This window comes from Haliotis rufescens, unplaced genomic scaffold (genome assembly GCF_023055435.1).
Source record: "Haliotis rufescens isolate VD_foot unplaced genomic scaffold, xgHalRufe1.0.p SCAF_4, whole genome shotgun sequence".
NCBI classification, from domain to species: domain Eukaryota; kingdom Metazoa; phylum Mollusca; class Gastropoda; order Lepetellida; family Haliotidae; genus Haliotis; species Haliotis rufescens.
In genome coordinates, this window is record NW_025964112.1 from 57,177,171 (window position 1) to 57,196,880 (window position 19,710).

The 19,710-nt window shown below is 39.1% G+C and overlaps 1 protein-coding gene across 2 annotated transcripts in view; it reads right to left on the bottom strand.

Moving 5' to 3' along the window:
- Positions 1-19,710, bottom strand: part of LOC124115488 (neurogenic locus notch homolog protein 1-like) — a 111,548-nt gene that overhangs the window by 61,765 nt on the left and 30,073 nt on the right. For both annotated transcript variants that reach the window (XM_048381873.1, XM_048381872.1), the window contains exons 2-6: positions 16,122-16,226; positions 10,685-10,795; positions 9,876-9,992; positions 4,434-4,550; positions 297-407 (exon numbers count right to left, since the gene is read on the bottom strand). In XM_048381873.1, the coding sequence (XP_048237830.1) occupies positions 297-407; positions 4,434-4,550; positions 9,876-9,992; positions 10,685-10,795; positions 16,122-16,226 (561 nt within the window). The remainder of the gene's footprint in view (positions 1-296; positions 408-4,433; positions 4,551-9,875; positions 9,993-10,684; positions 10,796-16,121; positions 16,227-19,710) is intronic.

The window sequence follows — 19,710 nt, forward strand, 5'->3', positions numbered from 1 at the left end:
GACAGACATACATTACACATCAGTCATCAGTTTCTGATTGGCTGACAATTGATGGGAAGGGCTTGTGTTGCATTATTGTGGATTACCTGTCCCAAAGAATTAATTTTGTTACTTCCGAGCCATGGCGATTCATTTGTCTGGTTGGGAATAAATCAGTGGTTATTCAGTGTGCTCAGTCGCTCAGGTACCCTTGAAAAATACCCCAATAGTTTGGCGAAATCTTAATTGTACAAACGTAGAATTTAAACCAAAGTGAACTATTTTCAACAAGTGTAATGTGAAGTGTGTAAAACTACCTTCATCACAGAGCCAGCCAGTCCATCCCGAGGTACAGTTGCAGGTGTAGTTGGATGGTCCGAGGATGCAGACTCCTCCATTGGCGCAGGATGCAGTGTGACAGTAGTCTTCTGGAAGGAGATAACAGGCATTGTGGAGGATGTGAAGAGGATAAAAACAACGACAAACAGTAACCTGAAGTACAGGGTGGTAGTTATGGAAGGACAATTGACATGTGGTGGGTGAGGGGGCCTCTCCATGTTCACATCACACTGGTACCCTAAGGAATTGTTTTAAGACCAAAGCTATGCCAATTTTTTTCTTATCTTTCTTTCCTATTTGTTACAAGTGGTGGCTGAAAAGTTTTGAGCCTAACTATGATGGACTGCAATGATGGTGTTGGTTGGTCCCACACGCAAGTCACAGATCCTCACCATCAGATCTGATCCGATTGCTTCCTACCACAAACAGTATAGTGCATGGAAACTATTGTAACACTGGTCCCAAGGGGGTCAGATTAGGTGAGATTATATAGTTATACTATTAATCTCTCATACAGAACCTGATACAAAACTATCTGAAAGCGCCTTAGCAGGTCTACACTATGCTTGCAAGTCTGCATCATAAGTCTCTCATTTGTTTGCACAGAAAGACAATATATATAAAAATACTTCAATTATTTTCAATTCAGAGACTAAATATTGGTATCATATACAATAGTGGTGAGGCGAAATGAGGTTTAACGTCACATTGAAAATGGTTACACTTACACTTATCTACATGTGTATGTGAGTGTGGCTGCTTGTACTCGTCTGGACAAATGGCAATTTTATAATGCTAGCTCACTGAGACACCATGCCACAGTTTAACATGAATACCCCACTCAGACACAATATACAGACTCTGAGCTGACCAGTCCTTGGTTTAGACCCTCAATGCTGAGTGCCAGGCAGGGTAACCACAAGTACCATCTTTTAACATCTTTTGGAATTGCGCAGACAGGGATCGAACACCCGACCTTCCACTGTCTGAGCAGATATTCTGCACTCTACTTGACCACGGAGCTGGTCTCTTATACAATGACACTGAGGTGCAAATATTTAGTGCAAATGGGAAACATGCTCTATTTGAAATGAGACGCTATTGTATCGTGTGGCTGAAATGTTAAGTGCCTTATTATGATGGACTGCGTTGATGGAGTTGGTTGCTAATTAGTTTTCATAATCCTCTCCGAGGTCCACACACTTCTGCCAATGATACCAGAGTGGATCCAACCGGTGTAGAAGGCTGCCTCCTGGTGATGTATCTTCTGTTTATTTGTTTGTTTGTTTGTTTAACGCCACACTCAGCAATATTCCAGCTTTATGACGGCAGTCTGTAAATAATCGAGTCTGGACCAGACAATCCAGAGATTGACTTCATGAGCATCGATCCACGCAGTTGGGATATGATGACATGCATCAACCAAGCAAGCAAGTCTGATCACCCGATCCTGTTTGTCGCCTTTTACGACAAGCATTGGGCTACGATGACATGCATCAACCAAGTCAGACATCTATCTTCTGACCACCATCGGACTTTAACTAAGGTTACTAACTCAATGTATGACCAGGAACAAGCAAGTGACGTCACATCAAACATCATGACATCATGACACTGTACAGGCCCCTCACTTGTACAATACTTTTACAAACTGGCAACTGGCCAATCAGATAGCTAGATTCTTTAGCGGGAAATCATAATGTTAATGTGTTATACAAGACCTTTCGTAATAGGGAAACAGATGATCACAATAATCTCTTAAGGTTACATGTTCAAAAATAACATAATATTTATAAAATAATCAAAGTTCAAAACATATTTTCACACTGTTACTATTGAGCTAGCTGTCTAGTCACCATCTTGCTGTGATGAGTGACCTAGTCAGTCAGTCAAGTAAAGCTGTTGCGCTTTACAATTTCAGTGTTGATTTGATTGTTGATCATATTGTGCATAGTCTTCTCTTCTAGGTAACACAATAATCGAAATACATTCCTGCTGTATGATAAATGGGGCAGTTTACTGTTGTGAAACGTCCTTGACCTTTCCTAACTCCAGCACTGTATCGTAGTTATTAAAGCCACTTCAGTTCAGAAAGTGAAAGTATGTCTTTAACTTTGATTTGTTTAATAAAGACATCATGTTACAAAAATACCCATATTTGTTTCCGTACCATAAATATCACACATTGGTTTTTCCTAAAAAATGATATTAATATTATATATGACCATTAACGATATGGTATACTGTTTTGTTTGTGAACCGTATTCCCTTATACATTGTATACCTTATTTGTGTCCAAAACATTTTTTACTAAGTGAATTCTGATCTCACTTTACATAACTTTAAAAAACGATGCTGCAAATTATGGCAAAATGTTAAAAATTTTCAATTTGAAGTTTATACCATATACAGGTTTTTCATTGGACGATAGGTCGGTCACATAACCCGGAAATTGACGCTCCTAAGTGTATGAACGACACAACTTGACGTTCATACATTTTTCACGAGACCGTGTTCTTGAAATGACGTACCGGTAAACACTGGCGGACTACTTCCACATTCCTTGGGAAACCCCTAGGAATTCCCTAGCAGGAATAAATGTTTCTCATCATTTAGACCCTTTACTTGGCGTTTTAGCATACATTGGGATAAGTCAGAGTTTGATTGCATGTCCGTTCAAGGATATCCTCGCTACAACCCATCTTAGAGAACAAAACGAAGAAAAGCACTTACAATCTAAGTAACCACAGTATTGACTCAATCCATGTCTTAACAACAGTGATATTTGACACATCTTTACAATCACCTTTCAGTGATCGGCCAATTGATCAGTGATGACTAACACTTGTAATAGCCACAGGTTCCTTAAAAACTTCAGAAGTCTATCCTGTCACATTTATCGTGTCGGCCATTTTCATGTCTTGTATTTGATGTAAATGTATTACGATGCGCTGTCATTGTGACTGACTTACTGAGGTAGTTCTTAACAGACCTTTCTCATCTAATGAGGATATTTATTAGTACATTTGCTGTACAGAAACTACAAAATTGTTCCTGTTGAGCATACATCAGCTAATGTCACCTCTTGTTTTGAGGAACTATTTTATTCTGCAATACAGCTGGTTGTTGTATGGTTGTCAGTGTAACCATGAAGTCACACATACTAAATACACTTGTGAATGTAGATCAAGGTCTACGTCCTTTGCGGTAAAAGTAGTGATATAAATTTTTTATAAGAATTGACTTACACTTTGTGAGAGTTCATTGGAGTATGAGCCTTCATAGAGTGAGGGCCAAACTGTATGAACGTCAGAGCTTCAGAGGGCGACGACGTTCATACAGTTTGGCCCTCACTCTATGAAGGTTCATACTCCAATGAACCCTCACAAAGTAACAGTCCATTCTTAATTACAATAAACCTGATTCACAGTTTTACAGCATTGGACTGAAATAACTGAAATTTTGCAATAAAAACATTATTACCCAAAGACACATTTTTTCCAAACAATGCTAATTGTATTTTCTGTTATCCCCATGGGCATTCCGGCTTAGAAAAGATACCACCCTCCCCCTAGCAACTTAGGTTGTTATAAGGGGTGACTTACTTGATCGGGAGGTCAGGTAAGGTGACCTGGTTGATTGCCTGTCATCTTACCCCAACGGTGTTGGTTGATGCTCACAATATCAACCACTGGATTGTCTGGGACAGACTATTATTACTTACATACCACTGTCTATAATATGGCAGAGTGCGGTATTAAACAACAAACAAACAAACATAACATTACCCTGAACAAGCGCAGATACATTTTTTTGGGAAAAGGACGTATGCGTATTCTTGTTTCATGATACCAACCTTTCTATAATAAATGACCAGTCCCTAAATAATGATTAAATTTAGAACTTTTATATTTGACAAATATAGAACTGTTTCATTTCTTAATGGCCCCTTCTATAATTGTGATACGTCTTTGTCATAGGTGATACGAAAGTTGTAGGAGTCAAGGTTTCTGTGGAGGTGTTGGAACACAAATATATAATTGCTGAATTGACATTTTGGGTACTTGCATAGATACTAAATAAAAGATAGCAGTGGTTATCGGATCTATACCAACCATCTTCACAAGTCGGTCCCAGCCATCCTTGTGTACAGGAGCATGTAAAGTTGTTCGTTCCTGCGTCAGAACAATTGCCATTGTTTTTACATGGGGTCGTGAGGCAGTCGTCTACATCTGAAACATGGAGGCATGGTGCTGCTGAACAGAATGTACGTCTGTCATAGAGACTGTGTTAAACTATGTAAGCTGTCAATGCCAGACCCGTGAAGATCCAGGGTAGAATGGGTCTTCAGCGACCAATGCTTGCTGTAAAAGGCGACAATGCTTGTCATAAAAGGCGACAAACAGGATCGGGTGATCAGACTTGCTGGTTGATGCATGTCATCATATCCCAATTGCAAGAATTGATGTTCATGATGTCAATCACAGGATTGTCTGATCCAGACTCGATTATTTATAGACCTACGTCACACAGCTGGAATATTGCTGAGTGCGGCGTTAAACAACAAACAAACAAACAAAAGCTACACTGCATTCTACTCTAGATATTTAGTACAAGACTCTCTACCATGACTGATGGACTGACATACATTACACATCATTCATCAGTTTCTGATTGGCTGACAATTGATGGGAAGAGCTTGTGTTGCATTATTGTGGATTACCGGTCCCAAATGAATTAATTTGTAAGTTCCGAGCCATGGCAATTCATTTGTCTGCTTGGGAATAAATCAGTGGTTATACAGTGTGCTCAGTCGCTCAGGTACAATAGTGGTGAGGCGAAATGAGGTTTAACGTCACATTGAAAATGGTTACACTTACACTTATCTACATGTGTATGTGAGTGTGGCTGCTTGTACTCGTCTGGACAAATGGCATTTTTATAATGCTAGCTCACTGAGACACCATGCCACAGTTTAAAATGAAGACCCCACTCAGAGACAGTATACAGACTCTGAGCTGACCAGTCCTTGGTTTAGACCCTCAATGCTGAATGCAAGGCAGGGCAACCACAAGTACCATCTTTTAACATCTTTTGGAATTGCGCGGACAGGGATCGAACACCCTACCTTCCACTGTCCGAGCAGATATTCTGCACTCTACTAGACCACAGAGGTGGCCTCTTATACAATGACACCGAGGTGCAAATATTTAGTGCAAATTGGAAACATGCTCTATTTGAAATGAGGCACTTCTGTATGGTGTGGCTAAAATGTTAAGTGCCTTATCATGATGGACTGCCTTGATGGAGTTGGTTGCTAATTAGTTTTCATAATCCTCTCTGAGGTCCACACACTTCTGCCAACGATACCAGAGTGGATCCAACCGGTGTAGAAGGCTGCCTCCTGGTAATGTATCTTCTGTTTGTTTGTTTGTTTGTTTGTTTGTTTGTTTAACGCCACACTCAGCAATATTCCAGCTTTATGACGGCAGTCTGTAAATAATCGAGTCTGGACCAGACAATCCAGAGATTGATGTCATGAGCATCGATCCACGCAGTTGGGCTACGATGACATGCATCAACCAAGTCAGACATCTATCTTCTGACCACCATCGGACTTTAACTAAGACAACTAACTCAATGTATGACCAGGAACAAGCAAGTGACGTCACATCAAACATCATGACATCATGACACTGTACAGGCCCCTCACTTGTACAATACTTTTACAAACTGGCAACTGGCCAATCAGATAGCTAGATTCTTTAGCGGGAAATCATAATGTTAATGTGTTATACAAGACCTTTCGTAATAGGGAAACATATGATCACAATAATCTCTTAAGGTTACATATTATCTATAAAAAAATCAAAGTTCAAAACATATTTTCACACTGTTACTATTGAGCTAGCTGTCTAGTCGCCATCTTGCTGTGATGAGTGACCTAGTCAGTCAGTCAAGTAAAGCTGTTGCGCTTTACAATTTCAGTGTTGATTTGATTGTTGATCATATTGTGCATAGTCTTCTCTTCTTGGTAACACAATAATCGAAATACATTCCTGCTGTATGATAAATGGGGCAGTTTACTGTTGTGAAACGGCCTTGACCTTTCCTAACTCCAGCGCTGTATCGTAGTTATTAAAGCCACTTCAGTTCAGAAAGTGAAAGTATGTCTTTAACTTTGATTTGTTTAATAAAGACATCATGTTACAAAAATACCCATATTTGTTTCCATACCATAAATATCATACATCAGTTTTTCCTAAAAAATGATATTAATATTATATATGACCATTAATGATATGGTATACTGTTTTGTTTGTGAACCGTATTCCCTTATACATTGTATACCTAATTTGTGTCCAAAACATTTTTTACTAAGTGAATTCTGATCTCAATTTACATAACTTTAAAAAATGATGCTGCAAATTATGTCAATACATACATTACTGGACAAAATGTTAAAAATTTTCAATTTGAAGTTTATACCATATACAGGTTTTTCATTGAGCGAGTGGTCGGTCACATGACCACAAAATTGACGCTCATAAGTGTATGAACGACACAACTTGACATTCATACGTTTTTCATGAGACCATGTTCTTGAAATGACGTAAACACTGGCGGACTACTTCCACATTCCTTGGGAAACCCCTAGAAATTCCCTAGCAGGAATAAATGTTTCTCATCATTTAGACCCTTTACTTGGCATTTTAGCATACATTGGGATCAGTCAAAGGTTGATTGCATGTCCATTCAAGGTTATCCTCGCCACAACCCATCTTAGAGAACAAAACGAAGAAAAGCATACATTGGGATAAGTCAGAGTTTGATTGCATGTCCGTTCAAGGATATCCTCGTTACAACCCATCTTAGAGAACAAAACGAAGAAAAGCATACATTGGGATAAGTCAGAGTTTGATTGCATGTCCGTTCAAGGATATCCTCGTTACAACCCATCTTAGAGAACAAAACGAAGAAAAGCATACATTGGGATAAGTCAGAGTTTGATTGCATGTCCGTTCAAGGATATCCTCGCTACAACCCATCTTAGAGAACAAAACGAAGAAAAGGATACATTGGGATAAGTCAGAGTTTGATTGCATGTCCGTTCAAGGATATCCTCGCTACAACCCATCTTAGAGAACAAAACGAAGAAAAGCATACATTGGGATAAGTCAGAGTTTGATTGCATGTCCGTTCAAGGATATCCTCGCTACAACCCATCTTAGAGAACAAAACGAAGAAAAGCATACATTGGGATAAGTCAGAGTTTGATTGCATGTCCGTTCAAGGATATCCTCACTACAATCCATCTTAGAGAACAAAACGAAGAAAAGCATACATTGGGATAAGTCAGAGTTTGATTGCATGTCCGTTCAAGGATATCCTCGCTACAACCCATCTTAGAGAACAAAACGAAGAAAAGCATACATTGGGATAAGTCAGAGTTTGATTGCATGTCCGTTCAAGGATATGCTCATTACAACCCATCTTAGAGAACAAAACGAAGAAAAGCATACATTGGGATAAGTCAGAGTTTGATTGCATGTCCGTTCAAGGATATCCTCGCTACAACCCATCTTAGAGAACAAAACGAAGAAAAGCATACATTGGGATAAGTCAGAGTTTGATTGCATGTCCGTTCAAGGATATCCTCGCTACAACCCATCTTAGAGAACAAAATGAAGAAAAGCATACATTGGGATAAGTCAGAGTTTGATTGCATGTCCGTTCAAGGATATCCTCGCTACAACCCATCTTAGAGAACAAAACAAAGAAAAGCATACATTGGGATAAGTCAGAGTTTGATTGCATGTCCGTTCAAGGATATCCTCGTTACAACCCATCTTAGAGAACAAAACGAAGAAAAGCATACATTGGGATAAGTCAGAGTTTGATTGCATGTCCGTTCAAGGATATCCTCGCTACAACCCATCTTAGAGAACAAAACGAAGAAAAGCATACATTGGGATAAGTCTGAGTTTGATTGCATGTCCGTTCAAGGATATCCTCGCTACAACCCATCTTAGAGAACAAAACGAAGAAAAGCATACATTGGGATAAGTCAGAGTTTGATTGCATGTCCGTTCAAGGATATCCTCGCTACAACCCATCTTAGAGAACAAAACGAAGAAAAGCACTTCCAAACTAAGTAACCACAGTATTTACTCAATCCATGTCTTAACGACAGTGATAGTCTACAGCAATATATCAATGTACCTTAGTATCTATTTGACACATCTTTACAATCACCTTTCAGTGATCGGCCAATTGATCAGTGATGACTAACACTTGTAATAGCCACAGGTTCCTTAAAAACTTCAGAAGTCTATCCTGTCACATTTATCGTGTCGGCCATTTTCATGTCTTGTATTTGATGTAAATGTATTACGATGCGCTGTCATTGTGACTGACTTACTGAGGTAGTTCTTAACAGACCTTTCTCATCTAATGAGGATATTTATTAGTACATTTGCTGTACAGAAACTACAAAATTGTTCCTGTTGAGCATACATCAGCTAATGTCACCTCTCGTTGTGAGGAACTATTTTATTCTGCAATACAGTTGGTTCTTGCATGGTTGTCAGTGTAACCATGAAGTCACACATACTAAATATACTTGTGAATGTAGATCAAGGTCTACGTCCTTTGAGGTAAAAGTAGTGATATAAAAAATTTATAAGAATTGACTTTCAGTTTGTGAGAGTTCATTGGAGTATGAACCTTCATAGAGTGAGGACCAAACTGTATGAACGTCGTCGCCCTCTGACGTTCATACAGTTTAGCTCTCACTCTATGAAGGTTCATACTCCAATGAACTCTCACAAAGTAACAGTGCATTCTTAATTACAATAAACCCGATTCACAGTTTTACAGCATTGGACTGAAATAACTGAAATTTTGCAATAAAAACATTATTACCCAAAGACACATTTTTTTCAAACAATGCTAATTGTATTTTCTGTTACCCCCATGGGCATTCCGGCTTAGAAAAGATACCACCCTCCCCCTAGCAACTTAGGTTTGTTATAAGGGGTGACTTACTTGATCGGGAGGTCAGGTAAGGTGACCTGGTTGATTGCCTGTCATCTTACCCCAACGGTGTTGGTTGATGCTCACAATATCAACCACTGGATTGTCTGGGACAGACTATTATTACTTACATACCACTGTCTATAATATGGCAGAGTGCGGTGTTAAACAACAAACAAACAAACATAACATTACCCTGAACAAGCGCAGATACATTTTTTGGGGAAAAGGACTATGCTTATTCTTGTTTCATGATACCAACCTTTCTATAATAAATGACCAGTCCCTAAATAATGATTAAATTTAGAACTTTTATATTTGACAAATATAGAACTGTTTCATTTCTTAATGGCCCCCTTTATAGTTGTGATACGTCTTTGTCATAGGTGATACGAAAGTTGTAGGAGTCAAGGTTTCTGTGGAGGTGTTGGAACACAAATATATAATTGCTGAATTGACATTCTGGGTACTTGCATAGATACTAAATAAAAGATAGCAGTGGTTATCGGATGTATACCAACCATTTTCACAAGTCGGTTCCAGCCATCCTTGTGTACAGGAGCATGTAAAGTTGTTCGTTCCTGCGTCAGAACAACTGCCATTGTTTTTACATGGGGTCGTCAGGCAGTCATCTACATCTGAAACATGGAGGCATGGTGCTGCTGAACAGAATGTACGTCTGTCATAAGACTGTGTTAAACTATGTAATCTGTCAATGCCAGACCCGTAAAGATCCAGGGTAGAATGGGTCTTCAGCAACCCATGCTTGCTGTAAAAGGCGACAATGCTTGTTGTAAAAGGCGACAAACAGGATCGGGTGATCAGACTTGCTGGTTGATGCATGTCATCATATCCCAATTGCAAGAATTGATGTTCATGATGTCATTCACAGGATTGTCTGATCCAGACTCGATTATTTATAGACCTACGTCACATAGCTGGAATATTGCTGAGTGCGGCAACAAACAAACAAACAAAAGCTATATTGCATTCTATTCTAGATATTTAGTACAAAACTCTCTACCATGACTGATTGACTGACATACATTACACATCAGTCATCAGTTTCTGATTGGCTGACAATTGATGGGAAGAGCTTGTGATGCATTATTGTGGATTACCTGTCCCAAATGAATTAATTTGTAAGTTCCGAGCCATGGCGATTCATTTGTCTGGTTGGGAATAAATCAGTGGTTATACAGTGTGCTCAGTCGCTCAGGTACCCTTGAAAAATACCCCAATAGTTGGCGAAATCTTCATTGTACAAACATAGAATTTAAACCAAAGTGAACTATTTTCAACAAGTGTAATGTGAAGTGTGTAAAACTACCTTCATCACAGAGCCAGCCAGTCCATCCCGAGGTACAGTTGCAGGTGTAGTTGGATGGTCCGAGGATGCAGACTCCTCCATTGGCGCAGGATGCAGTGTGACAGTAGTCTTCTGGAAGGAGATAACAGGCATTGTGGAGGATGAGAAGAGGATAAAAACAACGACAAACAGTAACCTGAAGTACAGGGTGGTAGTTATGGAAGGACAATTGACATGTGGTGGGTGAGGGGGCCTCTCCATGTTCACATCACACTGGTACCCTAAGGAATTGTTTTAAGACCAAAGCTATGCCAATGATTTTCTTTTCTTTTCTTTCTTTCCTATTTGTTACGAGGGGTGGCTGAAAGGTTTTGAGCCTAACTATGATGGACTGCAATGATGGAGTTGGTTCCTTGGTCCCACACGCAAGTCACAGATCCTCACCATCAGAACTGATCCGATTGCTTCCTACCACAAACAGTATAGTGCATGGGAACTATTGTAACACTGGTCCCAAGGGGGTCAGATTAGGTGAGATTATATAGTTATACTATTAATCTCTCATACAGAACCTGAAGAACTATCTGAAAGCGCCTTAGCAGCTCTACACCATGCTTGCAAGTCTGCATTCTGAGAGATACCTTGCTCTCATTTGTGTGCACAGAAAGACACTATATAAAAAATACTTCAAATATTTTCAGTTCAGAGACTAAATATTGGTATCATATACAATAGTGGGGAGGTGGAATGAGGTTAAACGTCACGTTGAAAATGGTTACACTTACATTTATCTACATGTGTATGTGAGTGTGGCTGCTTGTACTCGTCTGGACAAATGGCAATTTTATAATGCTAGCTCACTGAGACACCATGCCACAGTTTAACATGAATACCCCACTCAGACACAATATACAGACTCTGAGCTGACCAGTCCTTGGTCTAGACCCTCAATGCTGAGTGACAGGCAGGGTAACCACAAGTACCATCTTTTAACATCTTTTGGAATTGCGCGGACAGGGATCGAACCCCCGACCTTCCACTGTCTGAGCAGATATTCTACACTCTACTAGACCACGGAGCTGGTCTCTTATACAATGACACCGAGGTGCAAATATTTAGTGCAAATGGGAAACATGCTCTATTTGAAATGAGGCCCTTTTGTATGGTGTGGCTAAAATGTTAAGTGCCTTATTATGATGGACTGCGTTGATGGCCTTGGTTGCTAATTAGTTTTCATAATCCTCTCTGAGGTCCACACACTTCTGCCAACAATGCCAGAGTGGATCCAACCGGTGTAGAAGGCTGCCTCCTGGTAATGTATCTTCTGTTTGTTTGTTTGTTTGTTTGTTTGTTGAACGCCACACTCAGCAATATTCCAGCTTTATGACGGCGGTCTGTAAATAATCGAGTCTGGACCAGACAATCCAGAGATTGACATCATGAGCATCGATCCACGCAGTTGGGCTACGATGACATGCATCAACCAAGTCAGACATCTATCTTCTGACCACCATTGGGCTTCAACTAAGGTTACTAACTCAATGTGTGACCAGGAACAAGCATGTGACGTCACATCAAACATGATGACATCATGACACTCAGTACAGGCCCCTCACTTGTACAATACTTTTACAAACTGGCAACTGGCCAATCAGATAGCTAGATTCTTTAGCGGGAAATCATAATGTTAATGTGTTATACAAGACCTTTCGTAATAGGGAAACAGATGATCACAATAATCTCTTAAGGTTACATGTTCAAAAATAACATAATATTTATAAAATAATCAAAGTTCAAAACATATTTTCACACTGTTACTATTGAGCTAGCTGTCTAGTCGCCATCTTGCTGTGATGAGTGACCTAGTCAGTCAGTCAAGTAAAGCTGTTGCGCTTTACAATTTCAGTGTTGATTTGATTGTTGATCATATTGTGCATAGTCTTCTCTTCTAGGTAACACAATAATCGAAATACATTCCTGCTGTATGATAAATGGGGCAGTTTACTGTTGTGAAACGTCCTTGACCTTTCCTAACTCCAGCACTGTATAGTAGTTATTAAAGCCACTTCAGTTCAGAAAGTGAAAGTATGTCTCTAACTTTGATTTGTTTAATAAAGACATCATGTTACAAAAATACCCATATTTGTTTCCATACCATAAATATCATAGATCGTTTTTTCCTAAAAAATGATATTAATATTATATATGACCATTAATGATATGGTATACTGTTTTGTTTGTGAACCGTATTCCCTTATACATTGTATACCTTATTTGTGTCCAAAACATTTTTTACTAAGTGAATTCTGATCTCACTTTACATAACTTTAAAAAACGATGCTGCAAATTATGGCAAAATGTTAAAAAATTTCAATTTGAAGTTTATACCATATACAGGTTTTTCATTGGACGATAGGTCGGTCACATGACCGCGAAAGAGACGCTCGTAAGTGTATGAACGACACAACTTGACGTTCATACATTTTTCACGAGACCATGTTCTTGAAATGACGTACCGGTAAACACTGGCGGACTACTTCCACATTACTTGGGAAACCCCTAGGAATTCCCTAGCAGGAATAAATGTTTCTCATCATTTAGACCCTTTACTTGGCGTTTTAGCATACATTGGGATAAGTCAGAGTTTGATTGCATGTCTGTTGAGCATGTTGAGCATACATAAGCTAATGTCACCTCTTGTTTTGGGGAACTATTTTATTCTGCAATACAGCTGGTTGTTGTAAGGTTGTCAGTGTAACCATGAAGTCACACATACTTAATATACTTGTGAATGTAGATCAAGGTCTACGTCCTTTGAGTAAAAGTAGTGATATAAAAAAATTATAAGAATTGACTTTCACTTTGTGAGAGTTCATTGGAGTATGAGCCTTCATAGAGTGAGGACCAAACTGTATGAACGTCGTCACGTTCTGAAGCTCTGACGTTCATACAGTTTGGCCCTCACTCTATGAAGGTTCATACTCCAATGAACTCTTACAAAGTGACAGTATATTCTTAATAACAATTAACCCGATTCACAGTTTTACAGCATTGGATTGAAATAACTGAACTTTTGCAATAAAAAAAGTATTACCCAAAGACACATTTATTTCAAACAATGTTAATTGTATTTTCTGTTACATCAGGCATATTTTAGACGTAAAATTACCACCCCATGGGCATTCCGGCTTAGAACAGATACCCCCTCCCCCTACAACTTAGGTTGGTCATAAGGGGTGACTTACTTGATCAGGAGGTCAGGTTAGGTGACCTGGTTGATTGCCTGTCATCTTACCCCAACGGTGTTGGTTGATGCCCACAATATCAACCACTGGATTGTCTGGGACAGACTATTATTACTTACATACCACTGTCTATAATATGGCAGAGTGCGGTGTTAAACAACAAACAAACAAACATAACATTACCCTGAACAAGCGCAGATACATTTTTTTGGGAAAAGGACGTATGCGTTTTGTGAGCACAAGTTCAACATTAGTGCTATATAAATGCAAGAAATCCTAAAAAAAAATGCATTTGGTGGTCATGTTATTTTTATCGAAACATATCACAAAATGAATTTATAATAGTTTACTTATAAATTCCAATATAGATAATAAGTATGACCCTCCAACCCTCTCTGGACCCGAGAATGCTGAAATAGCAATGACCTTGGGTTTCAGTAATCTACCAGTAATATCTAGAGTTACAGCCATGCAAATGTGTTCACATGTAGGTGAAGGACTATCTATTTCAGATAACACACACGTATATGATTTTCTCTCTGTTCACACATGTTATACAATACACATTGATTTTATTATAAAAATATGTAAGCTGCGTCATGATCCGGTAGTATTGATTTCATATCACCCTATCCCCTGTTATGAAATATCTAGCAACTAAATTGCGATCATTGCATAATTCATGCATAATATCTACTGGATCCGGAAGCTAATAACACACGTTGGGATTACTTGTAAGAAAATAGGTCCCCAGTAACCTGTGCTTGTTGGTAGAGGTGACAGAATGGATCAGGTGATCGGCCATCATGATTGGACTTGGATTGGCATGTCATTGTATCCAAACAAATTACAATAAAAAAACCCAAACAAGTACATTTTAATTACTCCACCACTTTGCTTCTTCTAGATTACTCTAACGTGCCTGAATAAACATTTATTTTCCAAGGCTTATTACCCTGAAGCCATGACATGTATATGTCTAGAATCACATAATTACCATCACTAATAAGATGTAAATCCCCATTGTTAATCCCCATTGTATTACACATTGACTATCAGCCATCCTGAAATAGTTGTACAGCTATGTCACTTGTCATTATTACTGTTGTTTATATTGATGACTTAATCCTTGTCAGATGACCGTACCCAATATATAACCCTTGGTCCAGAGATGAAAGACAAGAGATGCTTTTCCTTACAAGGTTTGGGCTGGAGCTCCAGGGTGTCAACACAGCAACCTATTCCACTATGTGCTGACCTTGTACATAGTGTTCCTTGCATATATATATTTATTATATTTATAAAGTAAAATTTGTACACCATAATCCATCGACTTGATGTAATCACTACAGAGAACCATATACCGCCCCCTTTGCATATAGGTATATGCATTTATCATCCAAAACTGGCTCCCACAGGAGATATCGCTTGGCTGAGATCAAGCGATATCTATACTATAGATGAAATTGCATCACAATGTTTTGCAGACCATTGTGACATCATTGGTTACCATGATGTCACAATCAAATGACATCACTAATGGCTGTGCTACTGAAGCTGTTGGCAGTACTTTTTACACTTAAGACATGGCTTATAACGTTCTACAAACTGAAAAAGTTGGAAGAATGATGTTGGATGATAAATAAAATCTCACCCTCGTGTCTTTTGATATCAAATATATCAACACTCGTTGATAAAAGTGGAAAAAAATCCTCGGCAAGCCTCGGAGTTTTCCTACTTTTATCAACTCGTGTTGATATATTTGATATCAAAAGATACTCGGGTGAGATTCTCTATATATTCATATTCACTGTCATGTGTCCTTGCCCCATACAACATGCCTGTTGAAAGTTGCATCCCTTTGGCAAGCCAGGATCATCCTCTTTAGTATGTGAGCACCACACCCATGCTCATGAGTTTCATCGAATAGGTAAACAGTGAGACAAGCGAACTCTTAAACCACTAGCTACCACACCACCTCTGACACATGAAATAAGGTTGGTTAGTTGGTTGTTTAGCGCTGCACTCAGCAATATTCCAGCTATATGACGGCGGTCTGTAAATAATCGAGTCTGGACCAGACAATCCAGTGATTGATATCATGATCATCAATAAACGCAATTGGGATTGATGACATGCTTCAACCAAGTCAGCGAGCCTGACATGAAATAAGGAAGTTATTGTTACATATATATATATTCATATGAACTCACCTGTTTGACATGTGGGTCCAAGCCAGCCATCTGTACAACTGCAGTTGCCAGTACCATTCATACATGTTCCGTTGTTTTCACAGGTCACGTTCACACAAGCATCAACTGAAAACAACAACATAAATCACTGACATTGGGATTTCAGGGGATTTCAGCATAGAATATAAACTCTTGACATCTGATACTGGTCATAGAAGTCAACTGGGCATTGGATGTCCAAAATGGCTGAAATATTGGCAGACTGACTGAATGAACCTAGGGTAAGGAGTGTGGCATCATAACCCAGACAGTGCCTTATCATTACTCCTTATGAAATCTTAGCATTATAAGGACCTAGTTGCTGTCCTGTGAAAATGAATGCAATTTACATTAACTGACCTGCCTTTTCAGATATTAATACACCATAATGTTCGATGTGATGGCACTCACAAAGTCACAATCAGTTTTATTCTATGGGCCATAAGATAGATATATAACCCACAGGGACACGGATATGGGTGATATTGTTTTCTGTAATTCTCACTTATCATTGTTATTTTTGCTTCAGGCTGACTGGCTAGGTTGTTCCAATTGCTCCATTGTTTACATTGTTTGTGAAGAAGTAGCAATGTAATGTCACAGGATTTTTTGTTTGTTTGTTTCTTGTTGAATGCTGTACTCAGCAATATTCCAGCTATATGATGACGGTCATTAAATAATCAAGTCTGGACCAGACAATCCAGTGATTGATATCTCAATAATCAAGTCTTTGCCAGACAATCTAGTGATTGACATCATGAGCCTCGATCTATAAGTTGGATAAGATGACATGCATCAAATAACTCAGCAAGCCTGACCACCCAAACTTGATCTTACGACAAGCACAGTCACGTTTTACGGCAAGCATTGGTTGTTGAAGACCTATTCTACCCAGGATCTTCATGGGGGGATATCATAAGAACACACTAAAGATGTCATTCAGTGTTCATGACATCACAAATGATTTGATGTCATGTCATTCCAATAATATAGTAACTGAGTGATGTCTCCACTTGAGATCAGGAAACTGAAATTTTTTGCCTTTTCTCAGAAAAAAGACTAAGGGTAATGTAAAGAATAACCTAATTGCAACTTGGAAGTCCAGATTATCTGTCCCGCTTGAAATTTATGTTGAATGTTCCTCTCCAAGGCTTTGAATTTACAGAATGAAGTCACTTGGAACAGATAATCTGTGATTCATCAAAAATGTCACACAAGCATTTCCCCAAACCTTTCTTTGGTAATAATTAATTTCTGTCTTAGGGTGAACATGATCCATCAGTTGACCCTCCCCCCCCGACAATGACATGGTGCAAGTTTCAAAGTGTATCTGTTACTGGAGTGTAATTTTTTGTTTGTATTTCTCAAGGGTAATTATACCCATGGAACAGTTTTTAATAGGAAAGTGTTTCCACAATCCATTTACACTGGGAATATTTGTTCCAGATGGAACGAAGACCATTTGGAACTGATCATCATAAAAATTATAATGTCAGTTCCATGGTGAAATTGGGTTAACGTCCTGTCCATGATTATTACACTAATAGAGTGACGTGAATGCACATGTGGGTTTGGCATGGCTGCTTGTACTAGTCTGGACTAATGCTGATTTTATAGTGCTAGCCCACCGAGATACCATGCCCGAACTGTGAACCTTTGCTCTCCGGGCCGACGTTCTAACACTAGAACAAGGAGGAGGTCAGTTCCATATAGAGCATGACGGCATTAAGGTCATGTCAAGTGAGCACGACCGCATTAAGGTCACGTCAAGTAAACTTCCTAATCAGCCAATCAGCATCAAGGAAAATAAATTCTCAGTATGAGTGAGTGAAGCATTCAGAACTGCCTGCATAATCTGTATCTCAAGAAATAACATAAACGAGGACTTCTAACTGCTAAAAAATAAAACGCCACAATTTTGTTTTGGATAAGTTATACACCCTGTCATTTCCAAGCAGCAGGGTATCTACACTCAAGGGAGTACAATTTAAGGAACGTTTGTGTTCTAAGTGTGTTTTCATTGCGATTGTAAAGAACTGAAGCCAAATCATCTCAGAAAAATGACATCTGATCTACGCAACCTTCCTTTAGAATGGATGGTCAAAGTTCACTCAGAGTTCACTTGACCTGATGTCCTATGAAGGAAGGGTCAGATCTTGATACAGAGAAGTATCCTATCAGAGTGAAATGTGACCCACTGGTGTAGCTGTGCAGAGTTGTGTCCCTTAGCCATACCAGAATCTGCTGACTGAGTCTTGGATTCCTACGTGCCCTGATTATGACAACTCCATCTTGTACTCATGGTGTTCACCAACCAGGTTGAACTTCTGTGACCTCCATATTCTCCCCACTGAACTGTCAAGCTTAATTACTCACTGCACAGCAAACAAACTTAGAGGTAACCCATTGCTGTATACTTGCTGAAGGTAAAATATTTCTTTTTTTGAGACATGGGGTCAGAGTGGCACAAACTGGTAATTCTGTATTAAGAGTGTGTGGGTTACAGATGATTTTTACTGACAAAAACCTTCCAAAAACTCTTCCAATGATTCTAAAAAGTGCGAATAAATTGCTGACTGTTATAGTTTCAGATGATGTATGACTGAATGAGGGTGTGAGTTGTGTTTCACACTGCTTTTAACAATATTCCAGTTATGTCACAGCATATCAGCTTGATCTGGGATGGAAACCCGAAGTGAAGCAGGACCTAGACGTTTACCACTTTATTGAAACCCACGAGCACGGGCATGGGGCTGACAGACCTAGAAACATAATTCGGGGTGAATCAGGATTCGAACCCATGATCATAGGTTTTTTGGTGTGCGAAGAGATGTACCTCTGCACAGCTATTGTGATGCCTTGGACGACTGGGCTACACCTGCCCCCTATTTCAGATAATGTATGACTGTCAATCTATACAAAATATCAAAAAGTATGGTGGATATATGTTCAGACTAACATTTAAATAAAACACACAAACCAAACAACTAATGAAGTTCCAGAGTAGAATAGGTCCTCAGCAACCCCTGCTTGACATAAAAGGTGCCTATGCTTGTCATGAGAGACGACTAACGGGATCAGGTGGTCAGGCTCACTGACTTGGTTGATGCATTTCATCGTATCCCAATATGATAGATGCTCATGATGTCATTCACTAGATTGTCTGGCCGAGACTCGATCATTGAGAGACCGCCGACATATACATACAGTAAACTATGGTTATAACGAACACGCTTATAACGAACTGACGGATATAACGAACTACTTTTTTGGTCCCGACTATTTGCTGTAGTTATGCTGTATATATGCTTATAACGAACTACGGTTAAAACGAACTAAAATTTGTAGTCCCTTTGAGTTCGTTATAGCCGTACTTTACTGTATATATAGAGAGTGCGGCGTTAAATAACAACAAACAAACACATACCAAACATGCCAAGATAAGTTTCAATATTTTACTCATCTACCAGCCAACATATGCTGACTGATAAACTAACGAAGCTTTAAAATTAAACTGTAGGCGTTTCCCAAGTTGATAATGTAGAACCTTGTTCAGGAAGCAACGATGTGT